Here is an 18,015-nt window from a genome sequence, read left to right on the forward strand (position 1 = left end):
CAAAGAGTTGACATTTTTTAATGCAAAACCCTGTTGCAAAAGTAGCGGTTTTGCCATTGTATGCTATGTGCCTGCCACTTGATGAGGTCATTTGATACCAGTGTAGCTTATTACTGTTTGAAACATTTATAAGGGTATAATGATTAATTTCCTAATACTTCAAATAGTATGCGAAATGTGAGAATGCTGTGTAGTATTTAGTAAGTAGTTTGCTAGTAATGCTCTTGTTCTGCATAGTTTGTACACCATATATATATATATATATATATATATATATATATATATATATATATATATATATATATATATATATATATATATATATATATATATATATATATATATATATATGGAAAAAATTAAGAGACCACTCCAAGTTCAGAAATCAATGTTATGTGGTCTCTTAATTTTTTCCATAGCTGTATATATATATATAATATAGAACGCAAAATAGCATAAACAAAAAGATATGGTGACTCAGATCCATGGAAAGAAGCTGAAGCTGAAGCGGTAGGTACGGAAGACGAGAGGTTGAGCAAGAGAGGCCCTCTGTGAGGGTAGATGGTCAAAGGTGTTAGTCAGTCGTCTTGATTTGGTCTCCTCACGTACATCTGTCTGCATTCCACACCGCACACAAACACTCACAGCGTCTGATGCTTAGTCATATAGCCTTGGTTCTCCCGTGTGTGAACACTCATGCTTATTTTTGTAATAATCATCCTACACTCTCACACTGACTCACTGAGTCGGAGTCTAACTTAGGTTGTTATCTTTAATGTGTTTGTGCATAAAATAATTTGCTTCCTGTTTAGCCTACGCTTCAGAAAAACCTCATCTGGTGTCCAATACGGGATCTCACTTATAAGCGAGTTGGCTTTTCCAGAGGGTTTATGTGTGTTCAAAGAGAAGCAGGAAATAACGCAGGGTGTGTCTCTCAGGAGACTGCATTAGGCCTGTATTACACAAAGTCGACTGGAGCACCCCGCTTTAGTTTATTATAATTTGTGTTGTTTTCTGTCTGGCAGTTAGTGCACGTCCTCCAGCATTTTGCCTAATGCGGTGCAAGTTCAAATATGGATCATGACAGTAGATTTCTCTACTATCCCTCACTTCCTACAATAAAAAAGCAGCGAATAGATCTATATAATTGGTTTTTTTAAGGCAAGGTGGGTATGAATGTGCTGTCTATCTAATTATAATTGACATCCACCAGCATAAGGTGTGGTAGATAACATTCACATGTTCACGGATGGATGAATGTATTGATGGATGTTTAATGGCACCAGCTGTTATATTTAGTTATATTATAACTGTTATATTCAGCTGTTATAACTTTAATGCATATTAGGTGATTTTATTCAGCTTTCATCTGCCTTCTACAGTCTGAAAATGGCACCACAGTAACACTCACATTTGTGTGTATTTGGATTTTCATGGACAATGCTGCTCGCTTTCACTTGTTCAAAAACAAATAGAGGCAACAATCTTTCTGTCTGTCTGAGATTATGCAACGTACGTGTTCAGTTAGACGTCTAGTAGGGTTATATAAGAACTCATGAGAGAGCTTTCACTTTCTGCCCAGGAGGAAAAGGGATATTTCTGTGCAGGGTTGGGAAAATTACTTTTAGAATGTATTTCACTACAGATTACAAAATACATGCTTTAAAAAGTAATCTGCAACGCATTTCGTTACATTACTCAAGTTTAGTAACTTAAACTAATTACTTTTAAATACTTAACACAAAGGACCATATTAACTTGATGTTCTGTTTTAAGTTTACAACCTGTAAATAAAAATGACCTCTACCCACCAGGATTTGGTTTTCCACTAAATTGTATTTTTAACATCAGTTACAAAATATATGTCTGCAATTTATTAGACATAACCTATGTGTTGGTAAAGAATTTCAATATCTTTTATAAAAAAAAAAAATAAAAAAAATAAAATATTTGTTTCTTTTAACATTACATCCATATATAATTACTATTGATATATTATTCCTAATTATATTTAAGATGTGCATCAGAGGGATAACAAAATATTAAATAACAACAATAAAATATTGTTAATATAGGTTGTTTCATATGTGTATTAACCATATAAACAACAAACAGAAAAAAAAAAACTTCAATGTTTTTTTTAAATAATCCTTTATTTCATTTTTTTTTTATTATTTGTGATGAACCCATTTTGATTTTTCATGGCCAATAGAAACAAATTGGCCGATTCTGATACTGGTTGTAGATTTTTTTAAAGCAAATTTATTTGTTGTTTATTTATTCAAAAAATGTGTAGCTCTTTGATATTAGAAGCAAACACTGCATTTTCTGACTTTAGCTTTGTGAAATTATGCCGCATAAGACACCTGCACAAAACACAATCAGCAGACTGACATGTAAATTCACTATCTGACAGTAGGGGGCGCTTATGGAATAGCAGTGTTATAGCGTTTCCATGGTTACCACTATATACAAAGCAGCACTGCGCTGGAGATAAGAGGAAACGGCATCAAAACTTACAAAGATACATTCATATCAACCCCAATTTAATATTTAAATTATTCTTCCTATATTTCGTGAACAGTGAGCCTGTGCATGGTGCAGTATTTTCTCTGCGGGCGCGTCTGTTCTCCTCTTTGTGTCCGTATTCAGCGTGTGCCTGTTAACGTCCTGTTGACATTTTTTGTAATAATTTCCCAAAATTTCAGGAAATATTTACTAAGCAGTTTATTTGCAAGCCCGGAATAAAGATGGATCAAAATAAAACAAAACAAACAAAAAAAACTTTGGATTTATGACCTGTGGATAAACTCGCGTACGCGCCATACTTTAACACTTGGACTGAATTATTAAGATTTAAAGTTTGTTGTAAAGTACACCAAGAAATTGGCTTTATAAAACATTATTTAATGCATGATTAAGTGGATGTTAATTCTATGAGGATTTTATTTTTCAAAGACCTAATAAATTCTTATAAATATTAATCGTAGGCTAATGATAACCATATAAAGCTCAACATACGAGTAAATAGGAAAATAAGGAGAAAATAAGGAAAATAACATTTTCAAAGACCAAGAACAGCTTATAGGCCTACCTCAAGATGCTTTTTTCAGATTAGACGTTGAATTCTGAATCCGATATAAGTTTTGTTGCAGGTAGACATAGCTTGCATTGCACTATGATGTTACTGTACGTCCTTTTTCATGTTTATAAGTAAAACTGTCTTTGAATTTCCACAAGAGAAATGCATTATGCCTTGTTTTCCCGTCCATTTTTTTTGTCTGCCCTCTGCAGGTTGCTCATATCTGAACAGGCTGTGCGCGTTTTTTTTTTTTTAAACAGACAGTCGGAGAATCATCAATATTGGCTTGTTGGTTAAAAATCCTCAAACAGCTTACGTTAGTAGCCTATTAAATGAAATAAATGACATTAAAATTCAAAGTAATCACTTTGGTAATCTAAAATACTTTTTGAATGTAACTGTAACTCGATTACCATCTATTTAAAATGTAACGTTAACTGTAACGAAATCGTTACTCAAATTTTGTATTTTAAATACGTAACGTCGTTTCATGTGTGTGTGTGTGAGAGAGAGAGAAGCATTGTTGGTCTAAATCTCTACTGTACAGGGTAAGTTTAGACGTACATTATATCGCATTATATTTCAAAAGTCGGCCTGCAGAATGTCTTCTTGCTCTAAAACACTGTTCGTGGATTATTGTAGTTGTTTTCCCATTTTATCGTTGACTAATTTGTATTTATTTATTTATTTATTTATTATTATTATTATTATTATTTTTATTATCTGTAATTCTATGCTGACACCTAAAACACTGTGCTTCCTGTCAAGTGATTATGGAAATTAGCCTTTAGCTGATTTTGCTAAATGTTGGATTTCTTCCTGGAAAGGTCAAATCCTGATGCATCCTAAATATAATCATTAATTTAACAGGGTCATCCATAATCCCACAATTTAGGATTATCTCTCACCGTTACCTTGGCAACTGAATATCCCACAATGACATTTTTAATGGGATGTTTTAATACACTTTGTCTTGATTAGACAGGTGTGCTGGTCTCCATGGATACAGAGTATTCGTTGCCAGGAGACGGGGATTTCCAGAGTTCATGAGGTGGTGGTTCAGTGGAGCTCTACTCAAAGAGGGAAAATGTCAAGCAAAGAGACCAAATCTAACCAATATCCCTCCCCGTTTCTTGTCTGTCTCTGTCTTCTCCAAGTGTCCCCTGTGTGTCCCTGTGTATATGTATGTGTGTATATATATATATATATATATATATATATATATATATATATATATATATATATCACTTTAAAATGGGCATCATGAAATTGAAGTTGGTTCTCAAAAAAAAAAAAAAAAAAATGCAGGGCACGATTTTATATATCGGGAAATGATTGGATCGTTGCTGGATTGTTGTCGTTTTCTAATTGCTGCAATCTCAGACAGGTTGACAGGTTGCTGGAAGAGAGGGATTATTGTGCCAGTAAAAGTGTCCTAAGAAAAGTGTTGTCACTGTGAGAAGGAGGGCAACTTATTTTGATTATAAATTACGAGGGCGCATTAATTAAAAAAATGATGTGCAAAGATAAATCATTTATAATGAATAAAATATTCCATAAAAAAAAGAATGGTCAATTTTGATTTTTGACTTTTAAAGGGATAGTTCACCCAAAAATGAAAATTCTGTCATCATTTACTCACCCTCAACCTGTGTAAATTTATTTGTTCTGCTGAACACAAAAGAAGATATTTTAAAGAATCTGCTTGGTTACATACATTCTTCCAAATATCTTCCAAATAACTTTAGTGTGAGTAAATGATGACACAATTTCCATTTTTGGATGAACTATCCCTTTAGTCCTTACAGACTAAATGGTTAATCTGCAAATAATCCAGTTTCTGAAACTGGTAGAGAATGGTCATGAGTTTTATGCCCAGAAAATGCATGCAGTTAAAAATTGTATATCTGGAATGCACTGTAAGTTTCTTTTAGATAAAATGTTCTGTAAAAATACATAAATGTAAATTTCAATTCCGTATGATTTCTTTAATGCACTTTCTCAGATATGCTACTTGATTTGAGTGACATCCTACAGGTAAGTATCTGTCTGTCTGTCCGTCCTGATTCTGTACTGTTTTAGTTCAAATTAAATAAGCAAGTTTGTGATTATATTCATATGAAAGGGGGACAAAAAAAAAAAAAATACAAAAAATTTAGAACATTTTTCACGTATAGCTTTTTACTCAAAAATTGTTATGCTGGTATCATTTGGAATGAACAGTTTTGTATTAAATTAGCCCATAATGCAAATAGATGCATTTTTTGCTAGCAATCCCAGACTTTTGAGCCCAGTTATTTATGCATGTATTAGTGTGTGAAAGCCATTTTCTTCCAGCTGGTGTGGCCGTTTGTTTTATATTTTTACCCTCCCAGCTGTCCTATTAAACCCCCTCCCTGCCCCACACAGTAACACGCAGACCCTGTCCACTGCGGTATTTGAGTCATTAGGGGATTTTACCAGAGAAAGGACCCATAAATTCCTTTGCTCTCCCCCAGACAGAGGAGCTCTTTTGAGGCATAAGGCTGTTGCCGCCCCTCTCAGGTCAGGAGTGTGTGAGGGCCATTCTACTTTTCAGTGGTTGTGACCTCTGACATCAACCAAAAAAGATCCCTCTTTAATGCCGTGGGGCCCAGATGGAAGAAATAGGGTGTCTGTGTTTGTGCATCATCCTTCATTTAAATAATTATTAAGGTGGTCCAAAAAGATAAGTTCTGAGTTATATGATGTTTAAAGCTTGTTTTATGAACTAATTTTGTTATTGTAGTTCATCCTCGAAGGATAAGACACAGATATAGAGTTTGTGAGAAAGTGAAGACTCTGTGGTGATGCTGGTGCAGATCCAAACCCCAGAGCTATGAACTCCGCAACCTTCAGCATCTGTTAAAATACACAGCGTTATTACAAAGTCTTCTTGTCCCTTTTTTCATCTTCCTCACTCTATTTTATCTCTTACTCTCATTCTCTGTTATATATTCCCACTTTGTACTTGACCAAAAATGTGTGTCCATGTCTCACTCTTTCTTTCTTGCCCTAGGTGAACGTGTATGTTTTGGGGAAAACCTTCCTTGTTTTAGCCAGGGAGCTGTGCATCAACGCACCAGCTATCGGTAAGCATCAGTATCACAAACAAGTGGCATTGCTTTTTCCCATGATGCTTTGCTGCTCACCCAAATTGTACTAGTACTGCAGTATATGAATGGGTTAGTGTAGTGCTGCTCTTAATACCCAGAGGGTGCTGTGCAACTGCAAATGTAAAACCTGAATTGAACGCTGGATAGATCTATGCAATGTAAAAGCAAACTTTTGTTATCTTTTCCTCACCCTTATGTCATTTAAAACCTTTTGTCTCTGGAACTAACAGGAAGATATTTGGAAATGTGTCTGTTATATGGGCAAAAACAGATTAAACTTTCTTTAAAATGTCCTTTCTGTTCTGCAGAAGGAAAGTATTAAGTCATACAGGTTTGGAATGACATGAGGGTGAATAAATGATAAGAGAATTATCATTTTTGGGTGATCTCTTTAAGGGTATATTTTACCCAGATTTAAACAGTAAACACTATTCTCATCATAACTGTACATTAGACAAAAGAAAAGGAAATGCTGTTTGATGAATAGAAACAAATATTTTATAATTTTTCAGGTCACTCAGCATCAAGCTGTCAACAAATAACCATTAAACAAGACAGAGGAAAGGCTGTCTAGTTTCAAGTGCAAACTGCCCCACTTTACACAGGCAGATTATGAATAATTAGAAAGAAAATATGCTTAAATTAAAGTGTGTGTTTTAAAACAATATGTTCAAAGAAATAAATAAGAATGGGCAGCATTCCATTATATGTGAGACATAAAAATAAAATCAGATCAGAGGGCATTGTTTCTCCTCCTCTAGTAGTGTCTTGTAGCTATTGTGAATGAAGGCAATTATTTGAGAAAAAAAATCCCCCTGCTGTCTTTTCATTAATGGATCAGTCCGAGTACTCATGCATAAAATATCAGCTCCGGAATCTGTCCCCCCTGCACCCCTGTCCCATTAGTACTATCAGAGGAACACTGAAACTGGAAGGTGACTTTCCCACACTGGACTTCTGTCATTCCTTCCTGTCCAAAATAACTTAGCTCGCTCCCATCAAGAACAGCGCTAACTGTGTAGAATGCATCCTGCTCCACCTGTAGCGGGTGCTCGAACCACACGGGGAACGTTGAGCTAGAACCGTCAGACACAAATTTGGTCAAGTTTTGTGCCAGAAGCACTCCCTGTCTCTTTAGTTCAATTCTGACGCTATATTCCGCCTTCCCTCCGCTGGAGCCGTACAGACCAAGTCCGGCAATAAACACTCGCTTGTCCACGGCGAACTGGATGCTGTCACAGCGTCCGCGGTAGCGCCACTGGTTGCTTCGGTAGGCAGATGACTGGAACCGGTGACAGCGTTGCGGCGCCAGCCCCTTTCTGGATGCAACCGGGAATCCCAGTGAAGGTTTCGTAGCAGCTGTGTACCAGAGAAAGATGTTGTGTGTTTCCTCAAGGGTTAAAATGTTTGACTGCGCCGCTCCATCCGCAAATTCCTGCAGTGTCATGGAGGGCAAACGCACAAGGTGCAACGCCTTTCCCAGCACGGAGCGCTGGTTCTGTGACGTAAGGCTTAAGCCCTGTCTCCGACACTCTGCATCGGCCCATCCCAGGACAGCCTGGAACACCACCGCCTCCTTCACGTTCAGCGTCTCCCTGTGTAAAATGCTTTCCAGTGTGGGCAGGTCAATCTCAGAGAAACCTTCAGAGCGCAGTGCAAGTTCTGCCTGGGCGTCGATCACTTCCCAGCATCTCTGAGTGAGCTCTGGCTCTTCAAACAGACGACTCTGAGATAGCAGCACACACGCATTTCGGGCCTCCAGGCTTGTCTCGAGGAAACCCACACATGCGCGAGCCAGAGCAAACACCAGGTATTTTTTGGCAGCGTAGAGCGTAGCTAGAACTGTGTCGGCCGACAGGTCTATTTCATCACTGTACATGTATCTGATAAAGAAGAGGAAGATAGAGAGGTTAGGGTAAACTTTAAGTCTTTAAGATTTAAGTCTGCATGAAACAGAAGTTGCGATTGTCTTTTCTGCCCTATTGTGACGTACAGTGTTGGGGAAAGTTACTTTTAAAAGTAATGCATTACAATATTGCGTTAGTCCCTAAAAAAAGTAACTAATTGTGTTAGTTACTTTTTATAAAAAGTAATGCATTACATTACATTTGCATTCTCACCTGGGCTGAGCTTGCTTGTTTTTAATAACAACAAAAAAAAGTTTTTGGCAAATGTTAAGGTCCTTTCACACCAAAAGTGAAATGAATAAGCCTCAGGCTGAAGGAAATGCATATTTACACCTGTACAGTAGAGGGCGCAGCTCAAACAACTCTTTCAGATGTGCTGCCATTCTGGATTAAAGAAGAATAGGATACAGGAGAAGAATGTTCAACACTCTTATTTCTAAATCTAATCTAAAGTAATTTTTGCTTATTAGCATGGTTGAATTAGATCATTGAAGGTCAGCAGCAAAGATATGTTAATAAAGTGAGATTAAATACATAAAGTACATTTGTGTAATTTAATATTGTTAATTATTACAGGTTTGCCTTAAATTCTGAGATTGCATTTCACTGTTTTTAATTATTTTGAGGAATACTGAATGTTTTCAAGCAAATTCACATTTAGTCTAAAACTACAATAACCATCATGTTCTGCGCTTTATTTCTCTCAGCATGGCGACACGAGAGCTGTCAGTCAATAAATGTGAAAAAGTAACTATTTTAAAGTAGATATGTTGTTGTAAATTGAAAAAGTAATCTAATCACGTAACTCAAGTTACTTGTAATGCGTAACCCAAACACTGGTGACGTGTATATATAAGTGAAATGGCTTCTCAAAAGAGGAAAAAAATGTAGGGTGGGACTTGATTCTGTCCATCGGGAATTGATTGGATCACAGAAGGGATTCCAATTGCAAACTGATACTGATTCAGAGTGACATGTTGTTCTGCTCTCGTGTCAGTAAATGCGTCATCAGAGAAGAGATGTTGTTTTAAGGGGGAGGGGAAGTTATTTTGAATAAAGAATTAAACATGAATTAAAAAATATATAAGGATATGCACAGATAAATCATTTATAATAAACACAATTGTCCATTTTAAGTACAGAGATGTTCTTCCATATGAAGAGAATAAAACTGCTAGTTCATACTTCACTAAAGCTGATCTGTTTAACATGTTCTTTTTATTGCATTGCTACTGCTTTAAATAGTGACTTCCAACTTTCCCAGGGAAAAAGTACATCATTCGCGTTCACAATCCAATAAACGATCTAATAGCTCTCAAATAAGAGGGTGACTCTTAAACCAAGACATCACTGTCAAAGCCTCTGTGAACCCATCTGTGCTGCTTGGCATGAATGCTGAGTCTCCCTGTTATTAATGCCCGGATGTGATTAGTGAGTGAGTCTTACTTGAGCAGGATGAGAAACGCAGCGGGTTCCACATCTGGAATATGGATATCAGAGTCCCCTTCCGCGAGATCCCCGTAAAACATGGCACAGAAAACAGAGCTCCCCACTGCCAGCACATACTGAGGAAAAAAAGAAGAGAGGATCCGTCAGTGTTTTATCTACTCCATTCCCAAGCATTTCCTGGATGTCTCCCTTCTCTGACACCCATTTCAGATCCACTGATAAGTTATTGGGTCAAATCGGGTTTGTTCAATTTGGGAGACATCCAAAATATGTTGCGGTTATTGTAGGGGGAGAGGTGTGTGGACTCACCTTGTGTGCTGGGACCCTTTCCGATTCGCCGGGTGAACCAACAATGAAATGAACATCTGCCATGTGTTCATTATTGAACATTAGTGCATTTCTGCATAAAGTAAAAAATAAATAAATTTAGCCTTGGTGTTAATAAATAAAATATTTAAATATTTATTGTAAAGAAAATAATGTACTATTATATTATTCAATTGGTGTTAAGATATTATTATTTTTAAATAGCTTGCCTTAATACTTATACAAATGTAATAAACTAATTTTAATACATATTCCGACATTATATCAGTTGATTTAATGTCTTGCCTTTCTCGTAAAGTCGGGTGCGCGGAGTGCCAGCTGGGTATCTCCACGTTGTTGTTGTTGATGTTTTGCTCAGTGGTCGGTGTGGCGGCGACGGACGCGGTGGTCTGCGCAACCGGCTCTGCGCTCCTCTTCTCTGGCAGACTCAGCATCACGGTCCCGCTCTTCTGCACTGTGGCGTGGTCGTTCACGGGGTACAGTTCCGCTGCCATCCTTTTCTTCAGGGAGAGAGTTAAGATGTTATAGCACACAGACAGCCTGCCGGGGTGCTTGCTTGCCCGCTTCAACTTCTTTAACGTTTCGGGGAGCAAGAGTAAAAAAGTCACGCATTTCATGATCCGGCCATGATGGGACAGCCTGCATTCCGGCGCAGCGGGCATCAGAACAAAAAAGAAAAGTTTTGTTTTGTATATAAAAAAAAAAAACTATCAGCTACAACCGTGGTCCGTGATATTCCCAAGTAATATTGCGTAGTTTCCTTGGAAACAAAACCGCTCCACTGTCCTTAAATGGGCACGTAAATATTTGGGATTTCAAGGCTTATTTCATAGATATGCCATCCTCTTTTCCCTAATCACATACTCTCACATCCTCTAGCGACAATCCAATCCAAATCCGTTTAAAATCACTTGGGAATCACGCAGGTATTGGAAAAAATAGTGTCTGTAGTCCTAAATAACGGCCAAGCAGACCTTTCCTCTGCTGTGGCCACACGGAATGATTAAATTTGAGTTTATTTTGAGCTCTCTCTCTCTCGACTGACGTCAGCAGTGGAGGGTTGTCTCTCTGTCTCTCCTGTAAATTCTGTGTTGCCAGATCCCGTTATTATAAGCAGCTCTTGTCTGGGATATGTACACATGGTTAATCACGTGTTGCTTTTGGGATTATTTGCATATGTGAATATATACATATATATATATGATAAATAATAATTATTTTTTATTTATTTTTTTCTAAAAGGATATTTTTGAAAATACACGTCCAACACCGGTTGCTTGTTTTTCTTGTGGGCTCTGGCAACCCTGCGTTAATGGAATCTGCGAGGATCTCTGTGGACTGTTCAGTGTTTTAATTCTTTATATATAACATACACATGCTTGTTTATAACTTTACAATACTAACATTAACGTCTCATTTAATGATCCCAGTCAAATAAAAGATCTTTGTGGGGTTTTTTTTGCACATCAAATTGTAAGTTCGTCATTACAGGTCGTTTATTTCGTTCGTCAGTATTTTTGTCCTTTACACTCACAGTGCCACTGAAATATAACTAAATACATAACCATTATTTATATGCTATATATTTTTATTAAAATATCCAACGCATAAATTTAAGCCCCCGCGCTGCAGCGTTCTGTAAATGTAATGTTTGCGTCACATTATAACTGTTCTTCTATAAGTGTATTCTTACCTCAGACTCTGTATTTTATGCGTTGGTTTGTTTTCATCACACAGCTGAGATAGTACGCTCGACTCAAAGCGATGTCAAAAGTTTTACTGCTCCGGTTCACGGTCGGTTGTGATGGAGTCAGAAACCGGACGAGGGCTGGACTTGTGGAAATACTGTAGTGCGCACGACTGCTATCCGTGTTCCCAATACAGTCCTCGCGCAGAATGATGCTTTCCTCTCTCTCCCGGTCTCTTTTTTTCCCCACACAGACAGCACAGACGGATCTAAGCGGCTTATGTGAACATATGTAGTGGGGAATTAGATCAGAGTTTCCCAACCTTTCTTGATTTATGTACACTACTCCCACAGTCCCATCAGTAAGGCTAAAGGACCCTTTCATCAACATTAAACCAAAAATGTATTCCTTGTATGTATTCCTTACCCTATTCATTACAGAATATATATATATATATAAAATGGCTAACTGGGCCCAATTTGGACATTTTCACTTAGGGGTGTACTCACTTTTGTGGCCAGCGGTTTAGACATTAATGGCTGTGTGTTGAGGACAGCAAATTTACACTGTTATACAAGCTGTACACTCACTACTTTACATTGTAGCAAAGTATCATTTCTTCAGTGTTGTCACATGAAAAGATATAAAATATAAAAATGTGAGGGGTGTACTCACTTCTGGGAGATACTGTGTGTCTATATACACAGTCAAACCAAAAATTATTCAGACATTTTTGATATTTTTACTAGTAGGTGCAGGACACTATAGATCATTTATGTAAGTGAGGATAGCAAAATAAAGTAAACTGACATTTTATACCCAAAAATTCTTCATACAGTGGACTACCAGTAAAATTAATAACAATTTGGAACCAAAAATGATTTATTATTTAATAAATATTAATGTATATAATATATATACACAGTACTGTGCAAAAGTCTTAGGCACGTCAGTATTTTCACCACCCAAAAAGGTTTTAAGCCAGTTATTTATATCTTTTGCTGTAGTGTGTCAATAGGAAATATCCGTTCACATTTCCAAACATTCATTTTGCCATTAATTGTAATAATCCAGTGAGATTTTTGAATACACAATAAGACTGATAACAGCCGGTGCTCCACACAGTGATCTGATCTCACCATCATCAAATCCGTCTGTGATTACATGAAGAAACAAATGAAACTGAGACAAACCAAATCCAGAAGAACTGTGGCCGTGTCTCCAAGAGATTTTAAGAAACCTGCTTCCAAAGCTACCTGAAAAATGATGCCCAAGTGTACCTGGACAAGAGCGGTTTTAAATGCAAAGGGTGGTCACACAAAATATTGTTTTGATTTAGTTAATATAAGTTATTAACAGTATTTTTTAATAGCATCCTCACTTTACAGCATTTTTACACAAGTGCCTAAAACTCTTAACAGTACTGTATCTTTGCAGGCAGGTTTCTTCAAGCATCTTAGAGACACGGCCACAGTTCTTCTGGATTTAGTTTGTCTCAGTTTCATCTGTTTCTTCATGTAATCACAGACGGATTCGATGATGGTGAGATCAGATCACTGTGTGGAGCACCGGCTGTTGTCAGACTCCTTGTGTATTCAAAAATCTCACTGGATTTTTACAATTAATGGCAAAATGAATGTTTGGAAATGTGAACGGATATTTCCTATTGACACCCTACAGCAAAAGATATTAATAACTGGCTTAAAACCTTTTTGGGGGGTGAAAATACTGACGTGCCTAAGACTTTTGCACAGTACTGTGTATATATGTATATGTATGTGTGTGCGTGTGTGTGTATGTATGTGTAATACGCAGAACCTAATTTTGCTGAGTTCAACATGTTCCTGGGTCAACATTTTTGTTGATCCTGGAACAACATTCAAATCAACCAATCAGATTTGAGGGACAAGTTTACAGATTATGTCAAGTTTAGGCTTAAAACCATGAATTGGTGCTTCTGCATCAGTGTTATTCATCTATCATTTCCCTCTGATTTTTGGAATAACTTATGGGTAGGGTTAGGTTTAGGGGTAGGAATAGGGTTAAATTAATTTCCAGACTTTACATTTTCAGACTGGAATGTTGTTCCAGGATCAACAAAATATGTTGACCCAGGAACGCATCTAACTCAGTAATACACATGCACTTTCAAACTAAAACTGTTAATATTATTGATGAAAATAGACCCAAACATGTATCGCCCTTTTAAACTGAAGCATTTTATTGAATCTGTTATTTAAAAACTGCATTTAAGTTGACATTGATTTCATTGACTGAGGCATTTGATGGGTAGACTCTAGGAACACATTGTGTTGTTATGTAGAAGAGTGAGAGAGATGAGTTAAAATTTTCTTTCTGGAGTCTAATTACCATAAAAATCTGAGATTTATTTATTTAAACACTTTACAGCTCTAATCATTTTAATTAATTTCTGTTTTGTAGTTTTTAACAAATCAAAGTCTCCCCCATGGAGCCTGATTAAGTACCCCCTGCAGGACACGTATCCTTGATTGGGAATTATTGGATTAAATGGAAAATTTGCAGATACTTTGTTATAGCTAGAAGACTTGAGTTTTCCACACAGTGCCATCATCTTTTAAAAAGTATTACTGGAAAACTGTCAGAAAGTTAAAGTCCCTTGACCTGTTGTGTTTCTCCTCCATTAAATTAAATTTTAATGGTGTGAGAAACATCTTGTTGTTATGTCAAGCAGTTGGCTAAAGCTTAATAATGGCCATTCTCTGTATGAGTTAGTATTGATGCGAGTATAATATTACATTTGTTACATTATCATAACTAAATGAAATTCAAGCATATTTAAAAGCCTTTGAACTGAACACTCATCAGTGGTTATTAGCACTTTAAGATTGTAAACAAGGGTGTAATATTGTGCCCAATAAAGTAAAGTATATCTCGCACAAATCCTCACATAACATTCATTAGCAGCTTTAAACGTTAGATTCGACACTGATCGGTATTGAACTGAAAATGTAACAGTGTTTGAGAAGGTCTAGATATGCCTATCTTTGTAATTCTGAGAGTTTTGTTTCAGATCCGTGTCTTTATATCCCGCGTTTTGCGCAAATGCTGGAATTTGGAGAGAAGAGCCACGAGGTTTCGATGACGGCACTGCGTCTCCTGCAGAGGATGAAGAGAGACTGGATGCACACGGGACGAAGACCTTCAGGCCTCTGCGGAGCAGGTAACCATGGCAACCCTCCCCTAACGGTGCGACCTCTTTAATGATGTGAGCTAGTGAAGGGTTGCTTTGTTACATGCGCAAAAGCACATACACCATCGCTGAAGCATCCACAGTTGGAACGTACACTCTAGAAACCTCTTCCAGAACTGAAAGTTTTATATCTTTCATAGGAAACATTTTGAGATAGAGTTTATCTGTCATAATCTGTAATTAGATCAGGTCATGCATTTAAAGCCGTTCCCAAATCACCAATCGGTCCTGATGAAAGAGAATGATTACTGAATAAGTGTTAGCCTTCTCACACTCACTGAGGCCTGATATTTCTTGGCACTGTAAATTGCCTCAGAAATGCAGTGCAGTGAAATTCTGATGCATGTTCATCAATGTCATTTTTATTTTCCTGCACTTTGTCTTGTGTAAACTTTACACAGGCTGTTAAAACTGAGTTTCAGTAATTAAGTTTTTAGAATAACTGATGACTCCTGCCTCTCAGCATGATTTTCTCTGCCCCCCACCCCTTCGCTGCATAACCTGAATAATGAATCTCCCATTAATCTTTTAGGAGCAGTGCTGAGAAAAGAGGAAGCATGAGCCTAAAAGAGTTTGTTTCGCAGCGAGAGATCAGAGACTTGAGAAAGAAAGGCAGACTGACAGAGCAACTGAAAGAATGTGAAAAAGAACCAGATTGAAGATAAACTGAGAGGCAGAGAGGACTGCTGAGTGTGATGAATGCCTCAAGCTTGTTGAATAGTCCTCATCTAGTCGCTGAAACACAGATTGATTTGATATCATGTAGGGTTAACAGCAGAGGAGGAAAACTGCTTAGTTTAAAGCATATAGTGGCCCAAGATAGTGGTCAGGTAGATACAGCTGACACCCCTGGATGTGTTGGGGAAAGTGGGGTAGAATGTTTTGCACCTTTAATCTGTCACAAGACCATGCATTTAGAAAGGACTTTCTCTGATTGAGAGATGCATATATGAGAAAATTGAAAGACATTTTTATGCTTTTTGTTTAAATGACAATGTACATTTTCTACATGGCTGCAAAATATAGATCTAAAAATATTCTAATATGTTAGAAATCATTCTAATATGTTAATTTGCTGCTCCAGACATTTGCAAACAGTTGTGCTGCTTAAAGGATTAGTTCACTTTGGAAATAAAGTTTCCTGATAATTTACTCACCTCCATGTCATCCAATATGTTTATGTCTTTCTTTCTTCAGGCGAGAAGAAATTAAGGTTTTTGAGGAAAACATTCCAGGATTTTTCTCCATATAGTTGACTTCAGCAGGGTACAACGGGTTGAAGGTTCAAATTACAATTTCAGTGCAGCTTCAAAGGGCTTTACATAATCCCGTCTGAGGAATAAGAGTCTTGTCTAGCGAAATAATTGGTCATTTTCTTAAAAAAAATAAATAAAAATGTGGTCCCACTTTATATTAAGTGGCCTTAACTACTATGTACTTACATCAAAAAATAAGTACAATGTACTTATTGGGTTCATATTAAATTGCAAAACACATTTGCAGCTATTGAGGTGGGATACGGGTAAGATTAGGGGAAGCTTTGGTGGTATGGGTAGGGTTAAGGGTCAAGGCATGGGTCAACAGTGTAATTATAAATGTAATTACAGAAATTACAGAAAGACATGAACATCTTTATTGACACTGGGGTTGAGTAAACTATTAGGAAATTTTAATTCTTAAGTGAACTAATCCTTTAATATTTTGTGGAAACATATAATTTGTTTCAAGATTCTTTTATTATTGAGAGTCCAAAAGAAGAGCATTTATTATAAATATAAATCTTTCATAACATCATAAATGTCTTAACTGTCACTTTTTTAATCCATTTGATTTCTTACTTTTTTTTTTTTTTGGAATGGTAGTGTATATAATGCATATTGGTAAATGTTCACTTTATAAAACCACAAAGTTTTTGTTAAATGAAAAAAATATGTACATACATTGTAGTTTTCATGGTAAGCTGTGCCAGTGCTCAGCTAATACTGATGGTAAGCTTCGCCTCTAAATGAACAAAGTGCTATTACAAAACCTACAAAAAATTATTAATTAGTGCATTACATGGAAATATTTTTCCTGGCTTATTCATAAAAATGTAAATAGCATGCTACAAAATATATCTTTGGAATCAGATTATGAATTAGTGAATTAGTCCGAAATGATGATATTTGTTTTATGTAAGTCTTTTTGTTTCTCAAGGCAGTAATAATTTTAGAGAACCATGATGTCAAATTTTTTTAATTAGTTCATCTTCTCATTAAGTTCAAAATTTTTTCAGTATCTTTTACATGCTTGCATGCTTTTTGGTGTTAAACATTCTTCAGTTTGTCAGGTAGTTCAGAAGTGCATCTGGATCTTCATGTTTCTTTAATGAATCAGAGTGAAACAGGCATCAGGAATTCTGCAGTATTGCAGGTGCATTAAATGTCTGTTTGTTCTGCCTGAGGTGAGTCTGTAGGGGGGCAGGTACAGTGGCCGCACTTTTCTGAAGGCCTATTAATGTTTCATATTTGTCTATGCTTCCTCTCTCCTTCTCTCTCACATTCTCTCTGTTTCTCTTGCCATTGGCTGAAAGTTTGTATGATGCACTTAAAGTTGTGTATATGTGTTTCCTATAGCTCTCTTGGTTGCAGCCCGTATGCACGAGTTCCGTCGCACAATTAAGGAAGTGATCAGCGTGGTGAAAGTCTGTGAGGCCACACTGAGGAAAAGGTGTGTTTTGTCTTAAAATAATCACAGCATGACCACAAGCTGTGTTCCGTTATAACTATTATTGTAATATATAGCAATATCATTCATATTATATAATTGGTGCTATTTCTTGGTTTTGCATTCTCTTTCTGAGGTTTTGAATTTAGGCCCCATTTTGCTGTTGTATGCCTTGATCCCTAGTGTGTTTGATTGACAGGCTGAATGAATTTGAGGACACGCCCACCAGTGAGCTGACTATTGAAGAGTTCATGAGGGTGGATCTGGAGCAGGAGTGCGACCCGCCCTCTTACACGGCTGGACTTAAGAAGCAAAAGCTAAAACAGGTCACGAATATCACTTTTAGTTAGAAATTGTAATATTTAAATCAGCCATTCTCTCAATATGTGCTTTCACACAATCAATCCATTTTATTTTCTCTGATGAATCCTTCCACAGATTGAGCTGGAACTTGCAAAGAAGGTTGATGACATTGAAGGTACATTGAAAC

At 36.8% G+C, this 18,015-nt stretch overlaps 2 protein-coding genes across 4 annotated transcripts in view; one reads left to right on the forward strand and one right to left on the reverse strand.

Moving 5' to 3' along the window:
- Positions 1–18,015, forward strand: part of brf1a (BRF1 RNA polymerase III transcription initiation factor subunit a) — a 65,636-nt gene that overhangs the window by 13,647 nt on the left and 33,974 nt on the right. For both annotated transcript variants that reach the window (XM_067386546.1, XM_067386545.1), the window contains exons 5-10: positions 5,088–5,119; positions 6,120–6,192; positions 14,640–14,789; positions 17,435–17,528; positions 17,725–17,851; positions 17,964–18,003. In XM_067386546.1, the coding sequence (XP_067242647.1) occupies positions 5,088–5,119; positions 6,120–6,192; positions 14,640–14,789; positions 17,435–17,528; positions 17,725–17,851; positions 17,964–18,003 (516 nt within the window). The remainder of the gene's footprint in view (positions 1–5,087; positions 5,120–6,119; positions 6,193–14,639; positions 14,790–17,434; positions 17,529–17,724; positions 17,852–17,963; positions 18,004–18,015) is intronic.
- On the reverse strand, positions 6,220–12,028 carry btbd6a (BTB (POZ) domain containing 6a). 2 transcript variants are annotated; one of them, XM_067386550.1, is made up of 5 exons: positions 11,593–12,028; positions 10,185–10,399; positions 9,882–9,972; positions 9,570–9,688; positions 6,220–8,099 (listed from the first exon to the last, which is right to left on the reverse strand). In XM_067386550.1, exons 2-5 carry the CDS (start codon positions 10,391–10,393, stop codon positions 7,067–7,069), a joined length of 1,452 nt encoding a protein of 483 aa, XP_067242651.1. In that variant the 5' UTR covers positions 10,394–10,399; positions 11,593–12,028; the 3' UTR covers positions 6,220–7,066. The 2 variants fall into 2 exon arrangements, with proteins under 2 accessions (XP_067242651.1, XP_067242650.1); XM_067386549.1 differs by lacking the exon at positions 11,593–12,028 and having other exon boundaries at positions 10,185–11,446.

The sequence above is a fragment of the Chanodichthys erythropterus genome, chromosome 5, assembly GCF_024489055.1.
Source record: "Chanodichthys erythropterus isolate Z2021 chromosome 5, ASM2448905v1, whole genome shotgun sequence".
Classification (NCBI taxonomy): Eukaryota; Metazoa; Chordata; class Actinopteri; order Cypriniformes; family Xenocyprididae; genus Chanodichthys; species Chanodichthys erythropterus.

Excerpts from the sequence above, each read along its gene's own strand:
- btbd6a (XM_067386549.1), bottom strand. The coding sequence starts at position 10,561 with ATGCCCGCTGCGCCGGAATGCAGGCTGTCCCATCATGGCCGGATCATG. Across the intron at positions 9,973-10,184 it reads CACCCGACTTTACGAGAAAG|AAATGCACTAATGTTCAATA; the intron begins GCAAGACATTAA and ends TACTTTATGCAG. Across the intron at positions 8,100-9,569 it reads GCGTTTCTCATCCTGCTCAA|ATACATGTACAGTGATGAAA; the intron begins GTAAGACTCACT and ends CTTCTTTATCAG.